Genomic DNA, 23,199 nt, shown 5'->3' with positions numbered 1-23,199 from the left:
CCAGTTAATTGATTGAAAATTAAATATATTTGCATATGCCAAAAAAAAAAGTCAATATAATAGCACAGTTTGGACAATAGTCTTTGGTCATTTATGCATGGCTGTTTCCCTCGCGGTCACCCCTTTGATGACTTCAGGTCTTTGTTTTGATTATACATGCCGTTTCCGACTGTCAGAGGTTGCCTTGCTGTCCCCCTGCATTTCCCTGCATTTGGCCCCTGTTTGCAGAGACCTGTTTTATCTCGAATTTGAAAATGTGAGCAAAACATGGGGAAATGCAGGGGGAGAGTGAGGCGACCTCTGATGGTCAGAAATGGCATGCATAATCAAAACTAAGACCTGTAGTAGTCGGAGGGGTGACCGTGAGGGAAACAGCCATGCATAAAAGGTCTTTCTCTACATAAAGCAGGAGAATGAGAATAAAGCTTCCTTCCCCGTCCACACAGTGCCCTTGTCTTGTCTACAAGGCCACAGGATGTCTACATATAGGGGTGTGTGTGTGTGGATAGATGGATGGATGGATGGATGGATAGATAGATAAATAGATAGATAGATAGATAGATAGATAGATAGATAGATAGATAGATAGATAGAGGTAGAATTTTTAAAAGGTTTAGACAACTGGGGAAGCAATGGCAAACCACCCAGTAAATGTGACATTGCCACATGGGTCAGTAATGACCCAGTGCTTGCACAGGGGACTACCTTTTACACAGAGGAAGTCAATAATTTATTATGATCATGGTTCTGCAGAATAAAACATACTTGTGCCACCACTAGACAAGGCTGAGCTGAACCCCTGTGGGTTTGCCAGCTCTGCTGGGGCATGGTGTACTCTTGGCCACCACAAGTATGGAAGGAGGGGATGGGAAAACAGATAAAAGGAAGTTTCTTCACACAACGCATAGTTAAATTGTCAAACTTTCTGCCCCAGGATGTAGTGATGGCTGCCAACTTGGAAGGCTTTAAGAAGGGAGTTGATATGTTCATGGAGGAGAGGGCTATCCATGGCTACTAGTCAAAATGAATACTAGTTATGATGCATACCTATTCTCTCCAGGATCAGAGAAGCATGCCTTTTATATTAGGTTCTGTGGAACACAGGCAGGATGGTGCTGCTGCAGTCATCTTGTTTATGGGCTTCCTAGAGGCACCTAGTTGGCCACTGTGTGGACAGACTGCTGGACTTGATGGGCCTTGGCCTGATCCAGCATGGCTTTTCTTATGTTCTAAGACCTGGCATGGTGGGATGAAGTACCTTGAACCAGCCCTGCTAGTGGTCTTGGAGGCAGAACAGACATGCTGTTTTGGCAGACAGGAAAGGTGCAAGTTTTGTTCCTCATATATAGTGGGAAAGTTTTAACCATGTATTGGCAGATACCATTAATTAAGTCTTATTAAGCAGAAGGCGCTGCAGATGAGAGTTCTTATCACCCCACTAGGCAAGGACAGGTAGCAGGAAGACACAGACCCCAAAATTTCACTGACATGAATTAAATGATTTATTGAAGGCACTATGCATAATACATTACAAAAGCAGGATAGATTTATGAATGCATTTAATAACCGAATGGCAAGAAACAAGGATATAAGAATACCCAAAATATGAATATGGCTACAACAAATAATATGGGATATATATAAATATAAATAAACAGGCAATAAATATGCAAATAAAATATGAACCCGTGGTGCCATCTACATATTACAAAGTCCTTGTGTTCATTTCTCTGTATCAAATGTGCAATGGGAGTTTTGTGCTTCCCAGACACAAACTGGCTCTCCCCCCACCCCCCGTTTGCAACGAAATGCCTGTATTCTCCCCCACCCCCGCTGTTATTGCATCCTGCAACTGCACCATAAAGCCCCTATTGGCTCCATTATAAAATCACATTAAGTTTCACAATGGACACCATAATTGCTCCAGCGGGCAGTTTGACAACACAAAAAACAGCGGCGGTGGTCCTATTCTTGTGGTCTTATAGAGTCTTAATAGTGTTCAAAATAATAGCAGGGATGACGTATCGTGTCCTTAAAACAGAGCTGGTTTGCTGTTCAAATTAAGATTTTGCTCTTCTCCACCCAGAAAATAGATTGAGGACATAAAGGCAAAGTACAATGAGGGGGAAAGACTAGGGGGTGTGTGTGTTTGAGAGCAGAGGACGGCTTGGATCTAGCTGGGAACTCCCACGGCTTTCCCCTTTGATCCAGCCGGAACCCAGGTTCTCTAGGTTCTTGCTGACAGACGTGGCCCGCAGTCCTTGTAGGGGAGGTGAAGAAAAAACAGTTCCTTCCCTCCAGCATTGATCTACACGCGATCAGTGCCCCAAAAGGGAAATGCAAACTGGGCGCAAAAAAATAATTATTATGCCCAACGACCCGCCATTGTTCTCCCAGACAATGTATTTTTCTTTTTTCTATTTCTGTTTCTATTTTTATTGAAATGAAATAAAAATCTTTTTTTTTTAAAAAAAACCCAAAATAAACACTGGTGGTGGTGGTGGGAGGCGTACAGCTGTTTCTCCCTGTGTTGCAAACAGAAAAGAGCTGGTGTGCATTTGGGAGGCACAAAACTCCCACCACACAAAGTTAGGGTTGCCAACCTCCAGGTAGTAGCTGGAGATCTCCTGCTATTACAACTGATCTCCAGCCTATAGAGATCAGTTCATCTGGAGGAAATGGCCGCTTTGGCGATTGGACTCTATGGCACTGAAGTCCCTCCCCTCCCCAAACCCCACCCTCCTCAGGCTCCACCCCAAAAAACTCCCTCCAGTGGCAAAGAGGGACCTGGCAACCCTATACAAAGTCCTTCGGCTGTACTCCTACAAGCAAAAGTACTTTGTAATGGGTAGATGGACAGTTCTGAACCAGCCTCCAGTTGAGGGCAGACTGGGTAGCAAATAAAACCGGACAAACTGAGCCAGATTAACAGATACATAACACAATTTAAGAAACAAAAGCTGACATTTATTGTTACAGGAAAGGTCATCTTCAAATAATTTTTTTTTCATTCCCTGTTGCACTACAGTCAAAATAGCCCAAAAAATAGAGGGGGACCTTTAATTTGCAGCCCCTCTGATGAAAATTCACCCCAACCTGTTTAATGAACTAAAGTTTGAGTTGATTAATCTGCTGGTTTTTGTACACTAGGCAGGGGAACATAGTTCTGTGCAAACTGTGACTCCACCCTCTGCATTGGTGTCTCTCTACCTCTCTTTTTTTTCCGGGCTCCTGCGGGGTTCTTATCTATCCCCTCCCTTCCTCCACAGTCTCGTAGGCTCTTGCGGGAAATGAAGGAACAGAAACACCGCACTCAGGCGGCAACGATCATTTCTTCTTATTGGAAAGGTTATCAGGTAACAACTGCACTTTGAGAACCATATATTTCAGGCACACACAGTACCAGTAGAACTTTCTCCTTTGCCTTCCACACCCAAGATATATACCCGCAAGATCTACAGATTGAGGGCTTCACAATTTGGAGCAGTGGTTCTTTCTGCTCTCAGTTTTTCGGACTATGCCCATCTCGACAACCGTATATTTGTATTTTATGGATCAGTATATTTGTATTTTATGGATCAGTGTTCATTCTCAGCAGCTTTGGAAGAATGTTTCCTGAGTTCCAGCAGAAGGTCATAAAGTGAAGTTTACACAGGCAGTTATATTGGGTTAACAACTTCTTGAAGTCAATACATTCTCAGATTTTTACCACACCAAATCATTATGACTCAAAGACTCGTCAAAATCCTGACAAGAACAAGAGCTTGAGATTCAACCCCCCAACCTCCCCATCATCTGAGGATGCCACTATGTAAATGAAATAGTAGCTGTTTGTTATTTCTGAGTTGGGGTGTCTGTGTTTCATAATTAATGATTCAATTTTTAAAAGCCCTCAGGAAATCTTAAAGTAAATGCAGTAAATGAAATATGTAATTACGTTAACAAATGTTTTATATTTAAAATAAAACCAGAAACAAAAATCATAACAAAAAACCATAATAACCTTACAATATCTGTCTAGTAACTCAGGTCGTTTATGCATGGTTACTATGTCCCTGGCTTGTCCCTCTCTTGTCTCACACTTTTATATCCTGAGATTGGAAAACTTTATGCATGGTGTTGCTTGTAGTTTAGAAAGTCCGACAAAAACGTAACCCCTCCCCCCTCCCCCCTGTGAGTGGCCATTTCACAACCCTAAACGGAGTACAGAATTGCATCTGCAAAAGAAAAAAAAGGGAGATTCTCCTTTGTATACACACTGCTGAAAATGACTAGAATACACGGGCAAGTTCTTCATTCGCCCCTGTGAATTGCACAAAAGGAGGGGGGAATCTCCGCGGTTGGATACACACTGCTGAAAATCACTAAAATAGATGCCTCCTTCTCTGTGCCCCCTCACCATTTCCCCCCCTGCTGCTTCAATGGAATACTGATATATCATCATATCATCCAAAATACTATTAAAAACCGCAGAGAGAGCCAGCAGAGCCTAGGATTATGCACTCGCCCCCCATGGGTGTCATCACCCAAATGTGGAGTGGGGGGGAGAGCAAACATATAATCCTAGCCTCTGCTGGCTCTCTTTGCAATTTTTAATAGTATTTTGGATGATATGATAGATAGATAGATAGATAGATAGATAGATAGATAGATAGATAGATAGATATATTTGCAGCCCTTGGCCAGATAAAACAAGATACATGGATGATATGATAATATATTGGTATTCCACCAGAGCAGCAGGAAAAAAAATGCAGCGAAGGAGCCAACCATGGCTACCTCCATCTCCCTCTCCAATATGGCTTCCTGGGGCATTGTGGAGGGGGGATGGCTGAAGGCTGACTGAAGGAGGAGGTGGAGGAGGGGTTGGAGAATTGGGGCGTGTTGGGACGTGGGATGATTGACCCGCGGCTGAACTATGCACCTACTCCCATCTGAGATAAGCTTGGAAGAAAACTTATTTTCAGGATAAAACGGATTGGAAAACCCGGGGAAATTGTGGAATGGAAGCAAGCTGAGCCCCAAGGGAGGGGAACATCATGCATAATCCCTGCAGAGAATCAAGGCGTTCGCGGGAGAATCGTAAAACAAACCAGCCATACATAACCGACCTCAGTAAGATCGAAAGAAACATGTTTAGGGCAGCACACCAAATATCTGGAATATTTCAGAAAGCACTACATTTCCTTGCTCTCTGTGGGATTCCCACCCTTGAGCCACTGTGGTGTACTGGTTAAGAGCGGTGGTTTGGAGCAGTGGACTCTGATCTGGAGAACGGGTTGTTTCCCCACTCCTCCACATGAGCAGCGGAGGCTAATCTGGTGAATTGGATTTGTTTCCCCACTCCTAAACATGAAGCCAGCTGGGTGACCTTGGCCTAGTCACACTCTCTCAGCCCCACCTACCTCACAGGGTGTCTGTTGTGGGGAGGGGAAGGGAAGGTGATTGTAAGCCGGTTTGATTCTCCCTTAAATGGTAGAGAAAGTCGGCATATAAAAAACAACTCTTCATATAAACTCTTCATATAAAAAACAACTCTTCTTCTGAACAAAGGCCTCACTAGAATTCCATCAGTTCTCATGTTTTTTAAAAAAGTTGCAATAACAGTGTGATTGATTATACTCCCAGTCTGCAAAGTTGCCCCAATTTCTATGCTTTAGAAGTGAAATAAATGCTCTAGCCTTATTTGGGGTCATTTTCTTGAGAAAGGACCCTGGGGGGACTGTACTCTCCCCCGCCCCAGACCTGCTGTTTGGTCTATGCTCCTGTACATCAAAAGGGACAGGAAATGAGGGTGAGGGTGTGTAACAGGAGATGACCCCCTCTGTCCTGTCTATCTATCTGACTCGCTGGTCAGTTCCCCCCTCTGAATGTGGAGGCAAGTGCCACCGTAAAGAAGGGCATATTTTCCAACACTGTACAGATAAATCTCTGGGTAAAAATAGAGCTGAACACTGTATCACATCACAAGCTGTTAGTATATTTCACATTTTCTTCTTTTATAAGTATGCATTTATTTAAAAATATGTCTGTTGACAAGTGCTGCTTATTACAGAAAAGACTAGGGTTGCAATCTTGCAGGGAATATTTAGTCATCATGTAAAAAAACCGACGGGGACTGTCAACCAGTGAAATAATTTTCTTATCTGATTAGTCGCCTGCCTTTTAGCTTATGCAGAAGCTAATCAATTAATTAAATTGGCCAGCCAATTAAATTTAAATGTATTTGCATATTAAGAAAAAAGAAACTTGTCAGCGTGGGCACTTGCTGCTATAAGTACTGATACCATTTTCTAAAAATAAGTCCACAAAGAAGATCACGCAGCATAAAAAAATGCATAAAACATCACAACAAAGTATGAGAACCATGTCGAGTAAAAAATTAAAATCAACACTGAAGGATTAATCACCAAAAGGAACCACTCACTGAGAGGACAAAATCCACCTTTAATCATTTCTTTTCTAAATTCACTCTTACAGTAATAAACCAGAACTAAAACGGCCTCAACAAAAATGAAAGCATGTACTTAACTCTCAGTTTTGTTGTTGAAATTTTCCCTTCACTGATTAAAATTGATCCACTGCTGATTAATCAGCTAAAACTACTGCCTGAGCAAGCAAAACATACTATTCTGTGAAAACTCTGGTCTCTGGGCTGGTGTCTCTCTGCCTTTTTTTTTTCCTGGGTTCCTGCGGGATTTTTTATCTATTCCTTTCCTATATCTATCCTCTTCCTTCTTCCATAGTCTCGTGGGAACTGATCTCTATCGGCTGGAAATCGGTTGTAATAGCAGGAGATCTTCTGCTATTACCTGGAGATTTGGCAAAAAGTAGACACTTCTGTGTACTCAGTAGTTCAACTCAAATTCACACAGAAATGATATTATCAAGAAAATCACACTTATATTCCAATATCTAAGTCTACAATATAGTAGAAAATACAACCAACGCAGTCACATACAAAACAGTGGTTTCACATCAAAATTCACAAAAGTGTAAATACAGGTAAGTATATAAATATCCAGTTCTAGTCTATAGGTGTCTAGTAATATTTCTTTCTTTCATAACGGGATCAAGATTCATCAAATGTCAGACAGGCGCCTAGACACCTATAGACTAGAATTGGATATTTATATACTTACCTGTATTTACACTTTTGTGAATTTTGATGTGAAACCACTGTTTTGTATGTGACAGCGTTGGTTGTATTTTCTACTATATCGTAGACTTAGATACTGGAATATAAGTGTGATTTTCTTGATAATATCATTTCTGTGTGAATTTGAGTTGAATTACCTGGAGGCTGGCAACCCTAACACTGACCAAGTTGCGCAGTTGGTTGGATTACTTGATGTTATTGAAAATAGACTTCACGCAGCATTGGGGCAGCGAGGACAGAGACGAAGGGAGAAAATGGGCACGCTGCCCTTGAAAACATAAAGCACTTAACAGCAATAATAGTAATTCTCTGCAGCTTTGGGAGAATGTTTCCTGAGCTGCAGTAGAAGGGGTTATGACGTGTCGCTCACACAATCAATTATCCTGAATTCATTTCATCCTCAGACTTTTGTTAGCTGAGAGCTGGGATTTGTTATTGATTTGTTCACTTGAAATTCATATTCGCTTTTTAAAAGGCCCCCAAAGTGGCTTTCAGCCAATGAAATCAATGAAAAACACCATTATATCCAGACATTTAAAACAGAAACAAACAAAAAGCCCAGCGGCACCATCATAATAAGATATAACCGCAAAATATCCCACTAAACCCACAATGAGGTCAAGTTTAATAATTTTTAGTTATCATTTGCTCACTGGAATAGAATGATCTTTTCTCCTTTCCTCAGGGCTGTGGCTAAGTGTGTAGGAATGGGTTGAGGGGATATGATTTTGCTGTGGTAGGAAGTGTGTCCCTGTGTTGAAAGAGTTGCAAAGTCACAACACCCCACATGGCCCTTTTGATGCCATTTGGTGTTTGAGTGAGCCTGCTGGATTTTACCAGGAGGAGGATCCCTGAAGCATGCCCAACTGTTGGGAAAGCCCTGCCTTTTCCCTACCTGATGTCTTTAGCCACAGGAGAAGGTATTCCCCACCGAGGGTGGTCAACAGTCTAGCTAAAAAAAAATGTTCTGTCCCTTCATTAAAAGCTTGTTGTGTGGAAATGGACAATTAAAGCTTTTCATGACATGGGGGTGATTAACATCACCCAGTAAATGGCACCCCCTTAAGAGCTGGAGAGCCAGCAAGGTGTGGTGGTTAAGAGCAGTGGACTCTAATCTGGAGACCCGGGTTTGATTCCCCACTCTGCCACATGAGTGGCGGACTCTAATCTGGTGGACCGGGTTGGTTTCCCCGCTCCTCCACATGAAGAAGAAGAGTTAAAGAGTTGTTTTCTTTATATGCCAATTTTCTCTACCTTTTAAGGAGAATCAAACCGGCTTACAATCGCCTTCCCTTCCTTTCCCCACAACAGACACCTTGTGAGGTAGGTGGGGCTGAGAGAGCTCTAAGGGAGCTGTGATTAGTCCAAGGTCACCCAGCTGGCTTCATGTGTAGGAGTGGGGAAACCAACCCGGTTCACCAGATTAGCATCTGCCACTCATGCGAAGGAGTGGGGAATCAAACCCGGTTCTCCAGATTAGAGTCCACCGCTCCAAACCACCGCTCTTAACCATTTTACCACGCTGGCTCTCATCCATCCTACTATTTGTATTTAATCTTTATTTGATTATCCTGGTTCTTGACATTCTAACTTCTGTGCAATATCATCTATTTCCCTCTCCACTGCTTCCCTGCATACCACTTCTCCCCCCTAGCACACGTTGACTTCTCTCCCCCTTGCACACCTGCACTTCCCTCCTCCTCCTTCTGCCTGCTTACTTGCTTCTCCATCTCCACCAGCACAGTAAAGGAGCAACCCAAAATGTTGCTCAAATGCTGGTGCATTAAAAAAAATTATGCATGCATGTGTGCAGATACTGCTATTAACTTGTGTGGCTGAGCTGCACATTAATTTTAAAAAGCAGGTTTTTCTGTAAGTTGGCAGTTTCCCCTGGATTTTTAGAACGCTGTGTTGTAGCTGAGGCTGGCCCCACATAAGAGCCTTTCCACATAAGGGCTAAGCCTCGGCTGTTTGATACGCGGATTAGAATTTAGAGCCAAACTACACATTTGGGTTTCCCACAACCACACAGCAGCTGCAGAGAATCGCTTGGAAAAAATAAAGGAGACCCCAAACAGGCTTGGAATGCTGCCGCAGGGGGAGGAAGGACTCCTGTCTTCCCTCCCAAGCTGTTTTCCCTCATAGAAGCAGTGCTGGGGTGGAGTTATTTCCCTGTTATTGCTGTTCCACTTGCATACAATACTCCATGTGGAGCAGCAACAATAGGGAAATGCCGCCCGTGTGAGAAAACACCTTTTAGGGGGAAGGCAAGAGCCTTCCCTCCCCGTGGGGGTGTTCCAAGCCTGTTTGGGCTCTACTTTATTTTTAAAAATTTATTCCCTGCAGCTGCTCTGGATCTACAAAGGAACCCAAGTTGGGTCTGGGGAACCCAGAGAACCTGGACCCAACTCGTTGAAAACCTGGACATGTTTTTGGCCCTTAAATAGCCATTCACACAAGTATGTGAGGAGACATTACTCCTCTTTCATTTTGGAAGGAGAAAATGTTTGTGTCTGATCTTAAAGGTAAGTTTCTTGGCCATTCTTAGTCCAGATACGTGGTCTACGTTAGTCTCTAATTTCTATAGGCTGGTCTTACAGTGATAGTTCTTTGCATGAATAAGACTATTGCCAATTCTACCTGGATTTGACAATGGTTTACCGTACACACACTATTTCAGTATTTCTGTTAATAGAATATTTATTTGATATTATGTGTTGTCTATAATTTCCCTGAGAAAGTAGGGATTCTTTAAAGTGGCTACTAGCTGGAAAAAAGGAGATTTTAGGGGGTATTTTTTTTATAAAGTTGCACTTTTTTGGCTGTTTTCTTTCTTTGTTTTCTGAGGGTGACCATACCAAAGATTTCACTACTAGTCACATCCAGAACTGAACCACAAGGGTCTCTTGTTTTGGTCTGCACTGCCATGCTCTGCAGATGAAATTGCAATGGACCATTTACTCGGTGACCCTTAATCTATCTCCTATCCTAAAGTGTTTTTACCTTGTGAAAGAACATCTCCCTGGAGGAAATTATAACGGTCCTTTCGGTTAGTCTACAGTGCGCTACTAAGCTGGGCTGTTTTCTTTTTTGGGCACTTACAGACACGAAAGGAGTACAAGAAGTATTTCCGTTCTGGAGCCTCTTCCCGCATCACCACTTTTATCTACCAAAGTCTGGTAAGTAAGTTCCTGGCCCAGTTTATTGGGGGAAAGATATAGTGAGAAGGAGAATAGAGGAACTTCTAAGCATTTTAATTAGAATGCTGAATGTCAGAAGTAATACTTTTTCTTAAAGGGTACATATACAGCTCAGAGGATTTGTGAGTTCAGTACGTGAGCCAGTGTGGCATAGTGGTTAGAGTCTCATTTTAGGATTGGGGAGACCTGGACTGAAATTCCCACTTGGCAATGCAGTTCACCAGTAGTGCAATCATAAGTGCAGTTACACCTTTCTTAGCCCTTTGACTTCCATGGACTCAGGTGGATGTGATTCTGTTCAACATTGCACAATTAGTGAATTTGGGCAAGTCACTCTCTGTTTTCCCAACCTACTTCAAAGGTATATTGTAAGGATAAAATGGAGGACAGGAAGACTATGCATGCCCCCTTAAGCTCCTTGAAGCAAGGATGAGATAACCATGTAACAGGATACATATAAATATTGTCGAAGGCTTTCACGGTCAGAGTTCATTGGTTCTTGTAGGTTATCCGGGCTGTGTAACGTGGTCTTGGTATTTTCTTTCCTGACGTTTCGCCAGCAGCTGTGGCAGGCATCTTCAGAGGAGTAACACTGAAGGACAGACACTGTTACTCCTCTGAAGATGCCTGCCACAGCTGCTGGTGAAACGTCAGGAAAGAAAATACCAAGACCACGGTTACTCAGCCCGGATAACCTACAAGAACCAAGGATACATATAACTAGTATTGTTATCAATATAGCCAGAGAATGGTAAGACAGTATGGACAGACTGAAGGCAACCCTAGCTGGGTAGCTCTTTGTTCTGGGCAATTCCACAGTTTCCAGAGAAAGTTGAACTTATCAGGAGTTCTTCAATTGAGAGCTTCAGTGACAGTAGATAACCCTTTCCTGAAACACAGTTTGAAGGAGCTTTGGGTATGTTTGGGGTATACTGCAGGGCCATACAAGTGACAATCATGCAGGAATCAACAGAATAGAGAAGGTGCCCTAGAAGGCTATGCCTCACAACCTCCTGGATATGAACTGGGGTTCATAGAATCATAGAGTTGGAAGGGGCCATACAAGCCATCTAGTCCAACCCCCTGCTTAATGCAGGATCAGTCTAGAGTAGGGTTGCCAGGTCTCTCTTTGCCACTGGTGGGAGGTTTTTGGCACGGAGCCTGAGGAGGGCGGGGTTTGGGGAGGGGAGGGACTTCAATGCCATAGAGTACAATTGCCAAAGTGGCCACTTTCTCCAGGTGAACTGATCTCAATCAGCTGGAGATCAGTTGTAATAGCAGGAGATCTCCAGTTAGTACCTGGAGGCTGGCAATCCTAGCCTAGAGCACCCCTGACAAGTGCTGGTCCAGCCTCTGCTTAAAGACTGCCAGTGAGGAGGAGCTCACCACCTCCCTAGGTAGCTGAGTCCACCATCGAACAACTCTTACTGTAATTTTTTCCCCCTAATATCCAGCCGGTACCTTTCTGCTCGCAATTTAAACCCATTATTGCGAGTCCTATCCTCTGCTGCCAACAGGAACAGCTCCCTGCCCTCCTCTAAGTGACATCCCTTCAAATACTTACAGAGAGCAATCATGTCCCCTTACCTCAACCTCCTCTTCTCCAAACTAAACATTCCCAACTCCCTTAGCCTTTCCTCATAGGGCTTGGTCTCCAGGCCCCTGATCATCCTCATCACTCCAAAGGTTCCTATTTAATGGGATAGTTGAAACTCACTGGAATAGGGGATGGGGTATTTTGCCGCTAGAGGGAAGAGCTAGCAAACCAGGACTAGCAGGTTTTTGGGGATGAGGAAAGAGTGTTAAAAATGAGGATTATTCTGGCAGTCTCAGTTTACAGGGTATACTATGGAAAGTGCCCTGACCTGGATGCCTCATGCTAGCCCAATCTCATCAGATCTCGGAAGCTAAGCAGGGTCAGCCCTAGTTAGTACTTGGGTGGAAGACTACCAAGAGGTCCAGGGTTGCTATGCAGAGGAAATCAATGGCAAACCACCTTGTTTCATCTCATGCCTTGAATCAACGCCCCCGGGATTGCCATGAGTTGGCTGCAGCTTGTCAACATATTATGGACACAAACACTAAGGAAAATAACTGGACTGACTGAGCCGCAAAACACCAAGACCTGCTGCCCTGGTCATTTCGTTCATAGCTTTCTGTTTTTTGTCTACCAGGTCCTAAAATATCCCTGGAGCTTTTGGCTTAAAACAGAGAGGGTGAATATTTGTATTATTGGGAACTACCCTATTCTAAGCAGCAGTCTACATCATGAGTTGTGTTTTCAAGGTTTGGTCAAAGGTTGTCACCACCTTTTAGCAAAAGTGTCATAGTTAGGACCTGCAGAACTGTTTGTATGTTACAGTTTTAGATAGTAGAATCTACTATGAGTCTTCCATCTTGGAGGTGACCCTCTTATTTCTTTACTTATATCCCACGTTTTGTCCCATAGAACTCACAAGCAGCATGCACACAGATCCCAGGTGGTTCTCCCATCCAGGAACTGACCATAGAATCATAGAGTTGGAAGGGACCACCAGGGTCATCTAGTCCAACCCCCTGCACAATGCAGGAAATTCACAACTACCTCCCCCCCACACACACACCCAGTGACCCATATTCCATGCTAAGATATGCTTAGCTTCAGCAAAGTTGCTGCATCATGAACCTCCATACCATGTCCTGGGCGTTTCTTTGATATCTGATGAGCTGTGGTCTCTTTCTCCCTTATTATAGGTGCAAAACTTTCTCTTGGCTCTGAAAAACAACTTGCCTTCCATGACGGTGACAGACCGCACTTGGCCAACCGCTCCTTACACATTTCTCACTGATGCTAACCAAGAACTAAAGAAGATCTTCCACCATTGGCGGGTGAGAGACTGAACGCGGCTCACTCTATTTAATCCTCTTGTCAGAATCAAGCTGCCTTGAGCTTTTGGGTGTGTTATAGACAGGGCTGTATGCTTGCTGGGACAAATACTGTGGTTGGAATATATCCTCTTTATATCTTAACACTCTCATTCCAAATAATACATAGACTTCAGATTACGTTTTACTCCCCTGTGATACCTGCCACCCCCCTGGAGCTTCTCAAAAAACAATCTTTATACATAAGCATAGCTTTTTAAGTTGTTGAGCTATATTTGGGTTGGCTTCTCCTCTGTTGACCCAGTCCGCATACAAAGTCTATTTTACTTTAATCTCTTCAATGTTGTTCTCACTAGTTGTATCCTTTATTAAAGTTGCTACAATGTCTGATTGAATATATTTAAATAAGTAATTATTCCAAAGATCCAGGGTCCATTTCTTCCGCTCTTTCCATCCACGTCCAATTACTGCCTGGGCTGATAACAACATAGCCTTGCAAAGTTCTTGTTTTCCTGGGGTTAGGCTTAACTCTCCCTATACTGCTTTGGATAGTATCTCTATATTAACTTGAATATTAATTTGCAGCATATTTTCCATTATTTTAGTAATTACTTCCCAGAACCCTTTAACTCTATCACATTCTGACCACATATGCGAGTACCACTATCCCTATGTTATCCACAATGCCAACATTTGGGGGCTCTAGCCCCAAACATATATGCTAGTTGCACGGGGTCCGGTACCATTTCCATATTACCTTTCTTCCTAATTCTTTATATTTCCATAATTTCACGCTTCGAATTCCTTTCTTCAATCTATCCAAGTCATGTTCTGCGAATTGTCTTTCTGGTGCCATTTACTTTGTAACACTCTTAGAAGATCCTGCTTATTAAAGACAAGCCATTTATAAATTGTTGCTGATATACCTTTTTTTGTCTTTAGTATCTTCTTAATCATATCCCCCACTTTATCTTCCTCCTTCAAGACTCCTTCATTGATTACTTGTTTAATTTTATTATTAAGACTGCAAACATTCAAACACTTTTTTTGGCCAACCTTTTCTAGTATTTTTGCTGGAGAAATTAGTTGCCCTGTAGAATCCCACATATCTCTAATTCTGTATATTCCAATCTCTTTAAAGTCATTCCACCATTCCTGATCCTCAATATTTTCTAACAATGATTCTATAGGGGTCAATGAAGAAGTCCCTGGGTTCAAATAATAATTCCATTTTCTCCATATTTTAAAAGCTAAGTTTCTGGGGCTTTTTGTATTTTTAATTACATATGCTATATCCCCAGCAAAGACTCCATACTTTCCCACACTCTTGTTAAGATAGTCTTCTATTGTCATCCATCTATCTCTTACTTCACCTCCTAACTTGAAGAGAGCCCTCTTTTCCCATTTCTGAACACCAGAATGATAGCTGGATGTGCCCAAGTAAATTTAATTCCTCTTTCAAAATGTTTTGTGGCAAATGGCTGCATTTCTTTGCGGAAGCTTAGGGTCTCTGGGCTCAAGTCCTGTCGGATGTATACCGCTCTCCCTCTGAACTGTAAGTCCTTCTGCTTTCTCAAGGCGTTATAAACTTCATCACTCCTCTTTTCTCTTGCAAAAGCCATTACCACCTCCCTAGGGGCCCCCCCAGGACCCCCAGGTCTTGCTCCACAATGAGTGCATTCTATATCCTCTTGCTCAATCTGGATGTTCAGACCTTGCATCCACTGTGTTTATTCTAGTTCCAGCTGGCTGGGAGGAATATCTTCCGATATTCCAAAAAACCTCAAGTTTCTTCTTCTTTGTCTAGAGTTGTATTCTGCCAGTTTCCTTGTAAGTTCTTGAATTTTTTCCCAATTGGCATCTGCCTTCTGGTTCGCTGTATCTGCCGTTAGTTTTACAGCAGCCAGGTTGACATGGACTTGTTTACTTCTGTCTGGACAGCCTGAATTTTTGTTAGGATATTCTGCTCCATCGAGGTTAACATCTCTGAGAGCTCTTTAAAATTCCTTGCCGCCATCGTTCTTCGGCTCTCCGACAATTATCTGTAACCGGTGCAACAGACACAAAATTCCCCCATAAATCTTCAACCTGCTATTTTCAAAGTTTCTCTTTCAGATCAGTTTACCTGGAGAAAATGGCTGCTTTGGCCATGGGACTTTATGGCATTGAAGACTCTCCCCTCCCCAAACCCTGCCCTCCTCAGGCTCTTCCCCAAAAACCTCCCTCCAGTAGCAAAGAAGGAGCTGGCAACCCTAGTTTTAAGGGCACCATCGGACACTTTTTGTCCTTTATTTAATGAAAGTATAGGGTTATTTTAATCACAATTTTTAGATGGTTTTATCTTATCTAAATGTATTGTATGCTTATTAGGTCTGTGAGCTGCTCTGAGCCCAGTCGTGGTGCAGGCAAGGAGCGAGGGCTGGAAGCTGGAAGCGTAGTCTGGGGAACAGTCCAAGGTCATACACAGTTCAGGCAGAGTCCAAGATCTCAGTACAGGCAAGGGAGGTCCGAGGCATTAGTCAAAGTCAGTCCAAGAAGTCAGGATACCAGGAATCCAAAGTATAGCAGGGAAACAAGGCCGGTACACAAGGAGGTAGGTGACAAGTTGCTTGCACAACAGCTAAGCTGAACTGACGGCTTAAATCCCTTCTGCTGCTGCTGTAGCAGAGCCAGCTGATGCTGATTTGGCTGAGTTCACAGGTGGTGCTTCAGCCCTGCTCTTCCTCATCACTGCTACTGAGGAGGTTCCTCTGTAAAGCCTTCTAGCACTGTCGTCTCTGCTGCATTGCCAGACGGACCTCTTTTCTTCTCTGCTCCAGTGGCCTTGGCGAGGCCTCTGGAGACACCGCACGTTGCAAGGTGTCAGGTCCAACTGGAGTCCTTGTGATAAGCCTGACTTATTGTATCAATACCCAATAACAATAAAACAGTAGGAGGTTGAAGATTCAAAGCAGTTTGTTTTATTGGCCAATACACAAAACTCCTGGTGAAAACTGCCCAAAGCGCAGGACAATTCACACCCACATCAAAGGATTGCAAGCATGATATAGACTTCGATAATGGGTGGTTACAGAGACGTAATATACGTAAGGACCCAAATGCCCAATACTCAGGACCCCTGAATTAGAATAACCTATTACAGAATTGAAGGCTGTTACAGAGAAAGTGATGATCTCATGCTCACTAATAAGGAAGAAGACCTTTCAGTGTCAGGTGCTGTTCTGTTTGATCCTAAGTTACTGCAGTTCTTCTTATCTTGGACCTTGGCATCTGCCAAGGCTTACTAAGGGAGTTTTCCTAGCTGGCCCTTATGCGTGGGGAGCCAGCTTGTGAAAGCATACTGGGGCCTTCTATGGATTCTCTAATTAGCTTCTAACTAGTCAAGCTGGGCCTCTTATACTCAAGGCCTTTAACATATATGTGCTTGGTGTGACCTTAATCATAGATGCCAACTCTTATACACTGAGTATGGCATATTCATAAGTGCAGATTATACTTTATTGATTACAAAGACTATATTTCAAATCAAAGAATTCCCATAGCATATAATGATTTCAGGCATTTCGCTTGAACTGGCAGGCTGCAGGCATGGTGAGTCATCTCCTGACTTTGGCTGATCCTCTATTCTGGCAGGCTGTAGGCCTTGTGGTTGTTTCTTTGGGACATCTGCCTGAGGATGTCCCCCTGTTCTGGCTTCTATTTCCCCTTCGTCAGAGGAGGTCTCTGCAGGCTGACTCATGACACAAACAAACGAAAGCTTCGCGAGCCTATTTGAGTGAGGTGAATTTGCGCTTCCCAAGCTATCTTTATTTCCCCTGCAAACAGGTAAGTTAGGGCAGGCCTGCAACGCTTACCCTGTATTGGATTCCCCTCCCCTTTCACTTCTCTGGTGCAGTGTAAGAAATATCGGGACCAGTTGTCACCGCAGAGAAAAGCAGCCCTCCAGGACAAGTTGTGCGCCAGCGAGCTGTTCCGGGACAAGAAAAGCTTGTACGCCAAGAGGTGAGGACAAAGACAGGAGCCAGGGCCACCCACCCCTGTTAGGAGAGAGTCCAGCCTGTCAGGATATCACTCTGGCCATTTATGCAGGGTCAATTTTGATGCTCGCTCAAAGCTCTTTTTAAAAATGCGACCTTTAAAATGCTTATTCACAGTCCCGATGCAAAAGGAGAAATATCACCCCCCCACACACACCCACATTCACCTGCTCCTTTGTTCCTTCCATTAGCCAACCGCCGTTTGCATAGCTAACGCGCGGCTGTCATTTTGCATGCTTCCTTGAGGGGATTCTTCGGTGTGGGGGTGGAGCAAATACAAAAGGTCGCGTTAAAAGGGCTCTTAAGAAATGTGAAGTAGGAATGCGCCGGCTTCGCAGTCACTTCCTGAATGGTGGTTCTGTGTGAAAAACTCAAAAAAATATGCAGGGCACTTCAGCCTGGAATGTGCTACTAATTACCAAGCATAAATGGCCCCTGTGTTTTGTGTCTTCCAGTATCCCGCAGCCTTTCCGAGGGGAATATCTGGGCCTGAAAGAGAACTCCAAGTATCGTAAGCTCCAGTCCACCACCGATGGCAAGCTGGTTATGGCAGACAACGTGAGGAAAGTCAACCGGGGCGATGCAAAGGTGAGAAATGGATTCTCACGGGGATGGGAGTCATAATCTTTTTCATATTTCACAAATTAATATGTTATGCATGGCTGCTAAGTATGTAGAACCCCATACTGTGCCTGTGGGCAGACTGTTCTCACTGCTTTCATGACTGGCACAAGTATGCCACTTTCAAATATATTCCAGGGGCTATTCAGGTTTTTAACCTGAAAATTACCCCAATTATCCTCTTTGGTGTTGCCATCTGGATTACAGTCATCAATGAATCTATAGATCGTCCATTGCTTCAGTTCTTACGAAAACTCCTAAATGCTCCTCGATGTGTTGCTGGCGTTACTCTTCGTTCCGAGTTTGGCCAAATGTCACTTGAAGCTAGGGCGTGGTTGGCTGCCTTTAAACTACACCTTAAACTGTGCTTTAGCACTGAGGGGTTCCTAGCTTCTCTGAAGCATGACCCTTTTAAATCCTCATGGCAAAAAATCTTAGATGAGAAACTGGCGTTGTTGGGCTTCTCGCAGGATATGTTATCAGATCTTGGGAAAACTGAAGCTTTTGCCAAAATTAAAAAGCGCATTAAAGAGCTCGATTATAACAGCACTACTTTTCGTGCTCGTCGTGTCTGTTCATCCCAGTTCTTCGGAATACCCCCTCCACGTGGTCTGCCTGCCTATGCATATTATCTAACAACTCCTCGTCTCTGTAGAGCTTTTTGCTTGGCTAGATTGAATGCTAACCCTTCTATGGTAATGCAGGGCAGAATTCTGAATATCCCATACTCAGACAGGATCTGCCCTTGCTCTTCTGGCTCTATTGACTCATTAGCCCATGCCCTTTTGGAATGCCGCTTTTACGAGGAACTTCGATCGCACTATATTTTCCCCCTTTTAATATACAAATCCAATGCCTCTGTGACTGACATAATGCCTTTTTTACTAAGTGATAGGGACCCCAAGGCTATATTGTCAGTGGCAAGATTTGTTTCAGTCCTTATATCCCTCCAACACTAGATATATGCTGCTCAAGATCAATTGATCAAGGAGCTTCTAAGGGATAAAAGGAAAGGAAAGGAAAGTATGCCACTTTACTATTAAGTACAGCATATAAAAAATGGCCTTTTATGCACGGGTTGTTCCCGTCACGGTCACCCCCTGACTACTTTGGTGCTTCGTTTTTTTATTATGCATGTATTTTCTGACCTTCAGAAGTCGCTGCGCTCTCCCCTTGAATTTTCAGGATGCTGTTTTGCCCCGAGTTTAAAGTCTGCCTTGATCACAAATCAAAAGCCGGTCCTGTGAATATTTGTCACTTTGGGTTTTCCTCCCCACGCCCATTCTTGCTTCTCCCTTCCACATGTCTGTCCCCCTCATCCAACCCCTCCCCTTTAAGACATCATTGAGTGCACTAGCGAGAGAATAATGCAGGAATACCAGTTCTCGGCAGGATGGAACAGGGCTGGAATGATTTGCCACCCTACCCTCATACACCTCCTCTTACAGGCATGAAAGCCTTTTTGTGTGTGTGTGAGTGCAAGATTACCGATGGAATGATGAAATAGTCATAACTGACCATGTGAGTGTTTTTATGTTCTTATGACCCCTGCATTGAGATAGCCAGAAACAAATTAGTTGCTAATGATAGGATGTTTTGGAGGTCATTAATTCATAAGGTCGCCATAAGCCGGAAGCGACCTGACAGCCCTTAACACACACACGCATACACACACAACCAGAAGCAGTGTAATTCAGAAAGTAAGGTGCTACTGACAGAAAAGAAAGGGTGGCCTCTTGTCATTCGACAGTTCCAAACGTTTGGCTTTTGTCAAGCCTGTTTAAGACCCACTGGTCCTAACAATTAAATAAATCCTCCATATTCAGAGGCAATGTACCTGATACTGAAGGCTTCCCCCACCATATCCACCATTACACCACACATTATTGATTTTAAATACATTATTTAAGATTTATCAGTGTACAAACTAGCACACACACACATTATTCCATTGTATAACTTACAGCCTATTCTCTTTAAACAAGTTGGCTAAACTAAATAAGGTTCAGGTTATTGTATTTTTAGTTTTCAAACTTTTGCATATATCCAAGGTTTAATGGGGTTCCATGTGTTATCTGAACAATTGCCTTTAACCCACTGGCTCCAGCTAAAGAGTCTATGAATTGGAAACAACTTTTATGCCATTAAAGGTTTTTTGGTTTGGTTTGGTTTGGAATTGGAAACAAAGCAGTGTAGAACCATAGTGAAATATTTGGATATACTTTTTGAGGTGCTGAGGGTTGTCTAGTTGCATCTTTACCACCAGCCTCTGTTATCTTTGCAGTGTTTAAAGTGCATTCTTAGAATGACTCTTCCAAAGAATTCAAATCCATCGTTTTATGGTTCTCCATCAAGTGTGCCAAATTGCCCATTAATGTCCTAGTTGGGGAGGGGCTGTGGCTCAGTGGTAGAGCATCTGCTAGGCATGCAGAAGGTCCCAGGTTCAATCCCCGGCATCTCCAGTTAAAGGGACTAGGCAAGTAGGTGATGTGAAAGACCTCTGCCTGAGACCCTGGAGAGCCGCTGCCGGTCAGAGTAGACAATACTGACTTTGATGGACCAAGGGTCTGATACAGTATAAGGCAGCTTCATATGTTCATAACACCAGATGCTAGGGAGGGTTGTTGCCTTCATTCTTTCCTCATAAACTTCTCAGAAGCATCCCCCTGATCACTAGGACTAGATTAACCTTTGGTTATTATTCAAAAGACCACTTATATTCTTAAGACCTTGCCATAAGATTTTCAAAATGACACCACCTTCCTGGAGAGCCAGCGTGGTATAGTGGTTAAGAGCGGTGGTCTGGAGTAGTAGAGTCTGATCTGGAGAGCTGGGTTTGATTCCCTCTCCTCCACATGAGCGGCGGACGCTAATCTGGTGAACTGGATTTGTTTCCCCACTCCTACACATGAAGCCAGCTGGGTGACCTTGGGCTAGTGGCAGCTCTCTTCGAGTTCTCTCAGCCCCACCTACCTCACAGGGTGTCTGTTGTGGGGAGGGGAAGGGAAGGTGATTGTAAGCTGGTTTGATTCTTCCTTAAGTGGTGGAGGAAGTTGGCATATAAAAACCAACTCTTCTTCTTCAAGTGACCAAGGAACTTTCCAGGCTGTCTGTCTGTCTGTCTCATTTGTCCCTTGTCTCTGTCAGGCCTCTCCTAGACTCTTCCTTCTCACCAAGAGTCATGTGATCCTGGCTGATCCCAAGGTGGCTCAACCCAAAACTGTGATCACCTTGAGCGACATTGACAGTGTCTCCGTCAGCCGCTACTCGGATGGGTTCTTCGTTTTGCACCTTAAAGAGGTAATGGATGGGGAGATGGTGGAGCCTGCCATCCACAGCACTGGGCAGGGAATTGTGTAGCGACGGACTTGTCGCTGTATGGTAACACAACCAAGCTCACCTGGGTTTGGCACTGTAAGCTCACACCGTTAAAAGCTAAAAACGGCTTTATTAGAGGAAAAATTGGAGAAAGGTTTTTAAAACAAGGCATACAGCTCATTGATGACAGGACACAAAGAAAATTACAAAGCTAACTCACTGAATACTCAATGAAGTCCTAATTCAGTGTACTTGGAACTTCAGGCATAAAGTTTCCAGAGCTTACAATTGTCTTCCTGGCAGCATGGAGGTGGGGAAGGGGGGAAATTTAGACTGGATCCAATCCCATCTCTCTACTGCCCGTCCCTCCAGCCCAAAGACTGCCAGAGTTGAAAAAACAATTACATTACAAAGAGTTGTTTATTTACGTCATTTGTCATCCACCTTTCTCACTGAGACTTAAGGCAGATTACAGCTAAAGGCAATGCAGTAAGAACAGTATATGCCCTAAAAACACAATATGGGGCGAAAACGAACGGTCGCTTTAGCCTCCTTTATTCCCTGTTTCAGCCAGGATTCAGCCAGGATCGAATGCATGCGTTTCACCGAACGTGCGTTCGATCCTGGCTGAATCCTGGCTGAAACAGGGAATAAAGGAGGCTAAAGTGACCATACGTTTTCGCCCATGGACAGTAAAGCAGTATGACGCTCTTCCAAGGTGCTCCCTACTGGCGACAGGTCCACCTTGTTGCTAACACCCCTTCAGGCCTCACACCCCCAGCCTCAGACAACAAAAGGAGGTCACATTGGCCTTACGAAGCCTCCTTATCCCCTTTGTTGGCTGGCAGGGTAAGTCTTTCTTCGGGCCATCTCTCCGTCTCCCTTCTCCTTGGCCTCCGCACTTGCCTGGGCTATATAGCCTAAAGCCCAGCCTCCTTGTGCCCCTCCCCTTCCTTGGGTCCACCCCCATCTGAGGGCACATAAGCCCTCCTTAGCCCGCCCGCTCTCTCGGGGAGGCTCCATGCTCGGCCACTCACTCTTGCTGACGCCGGCGGCTTCTTGCTTGTGCCTGAGGGCTCTAGCTGACTGTCAGGCGCAGAAGTGGCCATGTGATTCAGCTCTTGGTTAAGAGCGGTTGTTTGGAGCGGTGGACTCTGATCTGGAGAACCGGGTTTCATTCCCCACTCCTCTACATGAGTGGTGGAGGCTAATCTAGTGAACTGGATTGTTTTCCCCACTCCTACACATGAAGCCAGCTGGGTGACCTTGGGCTAGTCACACACTCTCAGCCCCACCTACCTCACGGTGTCTGTTGTGGGGAAGGGAAGGTAATTGTAAGCTGGTTTGAGTCTGCCTTAAGTGGTAGAGAAAATCGGCATATAAAAACCGACTCTTCTTCTTCTTCCCCTCCGCGGCCTGACTGTTTCAGCTGGTCTGCGAGGCTGCAAGCGGCCGCGTGTTTCTGCCGCGGCTGTGCTCGTTTAGTCCCTGCCCTGCACTGTTGCTTGTCTCGGTCCTCTTCTCTTGTTGTCCTGTGACCAGGTAGGTCATCTGTGCCCTGCCCCGCGCTCTCCGCTAGGTCTCTTTTGCCCAGGGCTTTCTGCCAGGGTGGAGGTTTGCCCAGGGTTTCCGGGGGAAGGCTCAAGACGTGGGAGCGCGTCTCGTGACAAGCAGGAATTACAAGGCAGTCGAACGATGCGGCGAAACGTTATATTGCGTACAATCAAGAATGTAATAAAGCTGGATTGAGTCCTGAAGATCTCAGACTCCTAGATGAAGGCTGAGCAAAAGGCATGGTACACGTGACCCAGGTACACGTTGGAACACGTACACATTGATCTGGGCCTGCAGATGGGTCAGCTGGCATTCAGCTGCAGTAGTTGTCAAGGTCCTGGTCCGGTTAATAAGGTGGTCAAGTTAAGAGGGGGAAGCTCTGGTCGCTTGTAAAGGTAAAAAAGGTAAAGGTCCCCTGTGCAAGCACCGGGTCATTCCTGACCCA

At 44.2% G+C, this 23,199-nt stretch overlaps 1 protein-coding gene across 1 annotated transcript in view; it reads left to right on the top strand.

Annotated features, from left to right (window-relative positions):
* LOC130482428 (unconventional myosin-Ia-like) overlaps window positions 1–23,199 on the top strand; it is a 61,498-nt gene that overhangs the window by 35,862 nt on the left and 2,437 nt on the right. The window contains exons 20-24 of the mRNA XM_056855137.1: window positions 10,264–10,338; window positions 13,093–13,227; window positions 17,120–17,226; window positions 17,717–17,849; window positions 21,030–21,182. Of these exons, the coding sequence (XP_056711115.1) occupies window positions 10,264–10,338; window positions 13,093–13,227; window positions 17,120–17,226; window positions 17,717–17,849; window positions 21,030–21,182 (603 nt within the window). The remainder of the gene's footprint in view (window positions 1–10,263; window positions 10,339–13,092; window positions 13,228–17,119; window positions 17,227–17,716; window positions 17,850–21,029; window positions 21,183–23,199) is intronic.

Source organism: Euleptes europaea, chromosome 1, assembly GCF_029931775.1.
Source record: "Euleptes europaea isolate rEulEur1 chromosome 1, rEulEur1.hap1, whole genome shotgun sequence".
In the NCBI taxonomy this organism is placed as follows: Eukaryota; Metazoa; Chordata; class Lepidosauria; order Squamata; family Sphaerodactylidae; genus Euleptes; species Euleptes europaea.
Note: the sequence above shows the minus strand (reverse complement) of the source record. Positions and strands in the feature narration are given on the sequence as shown.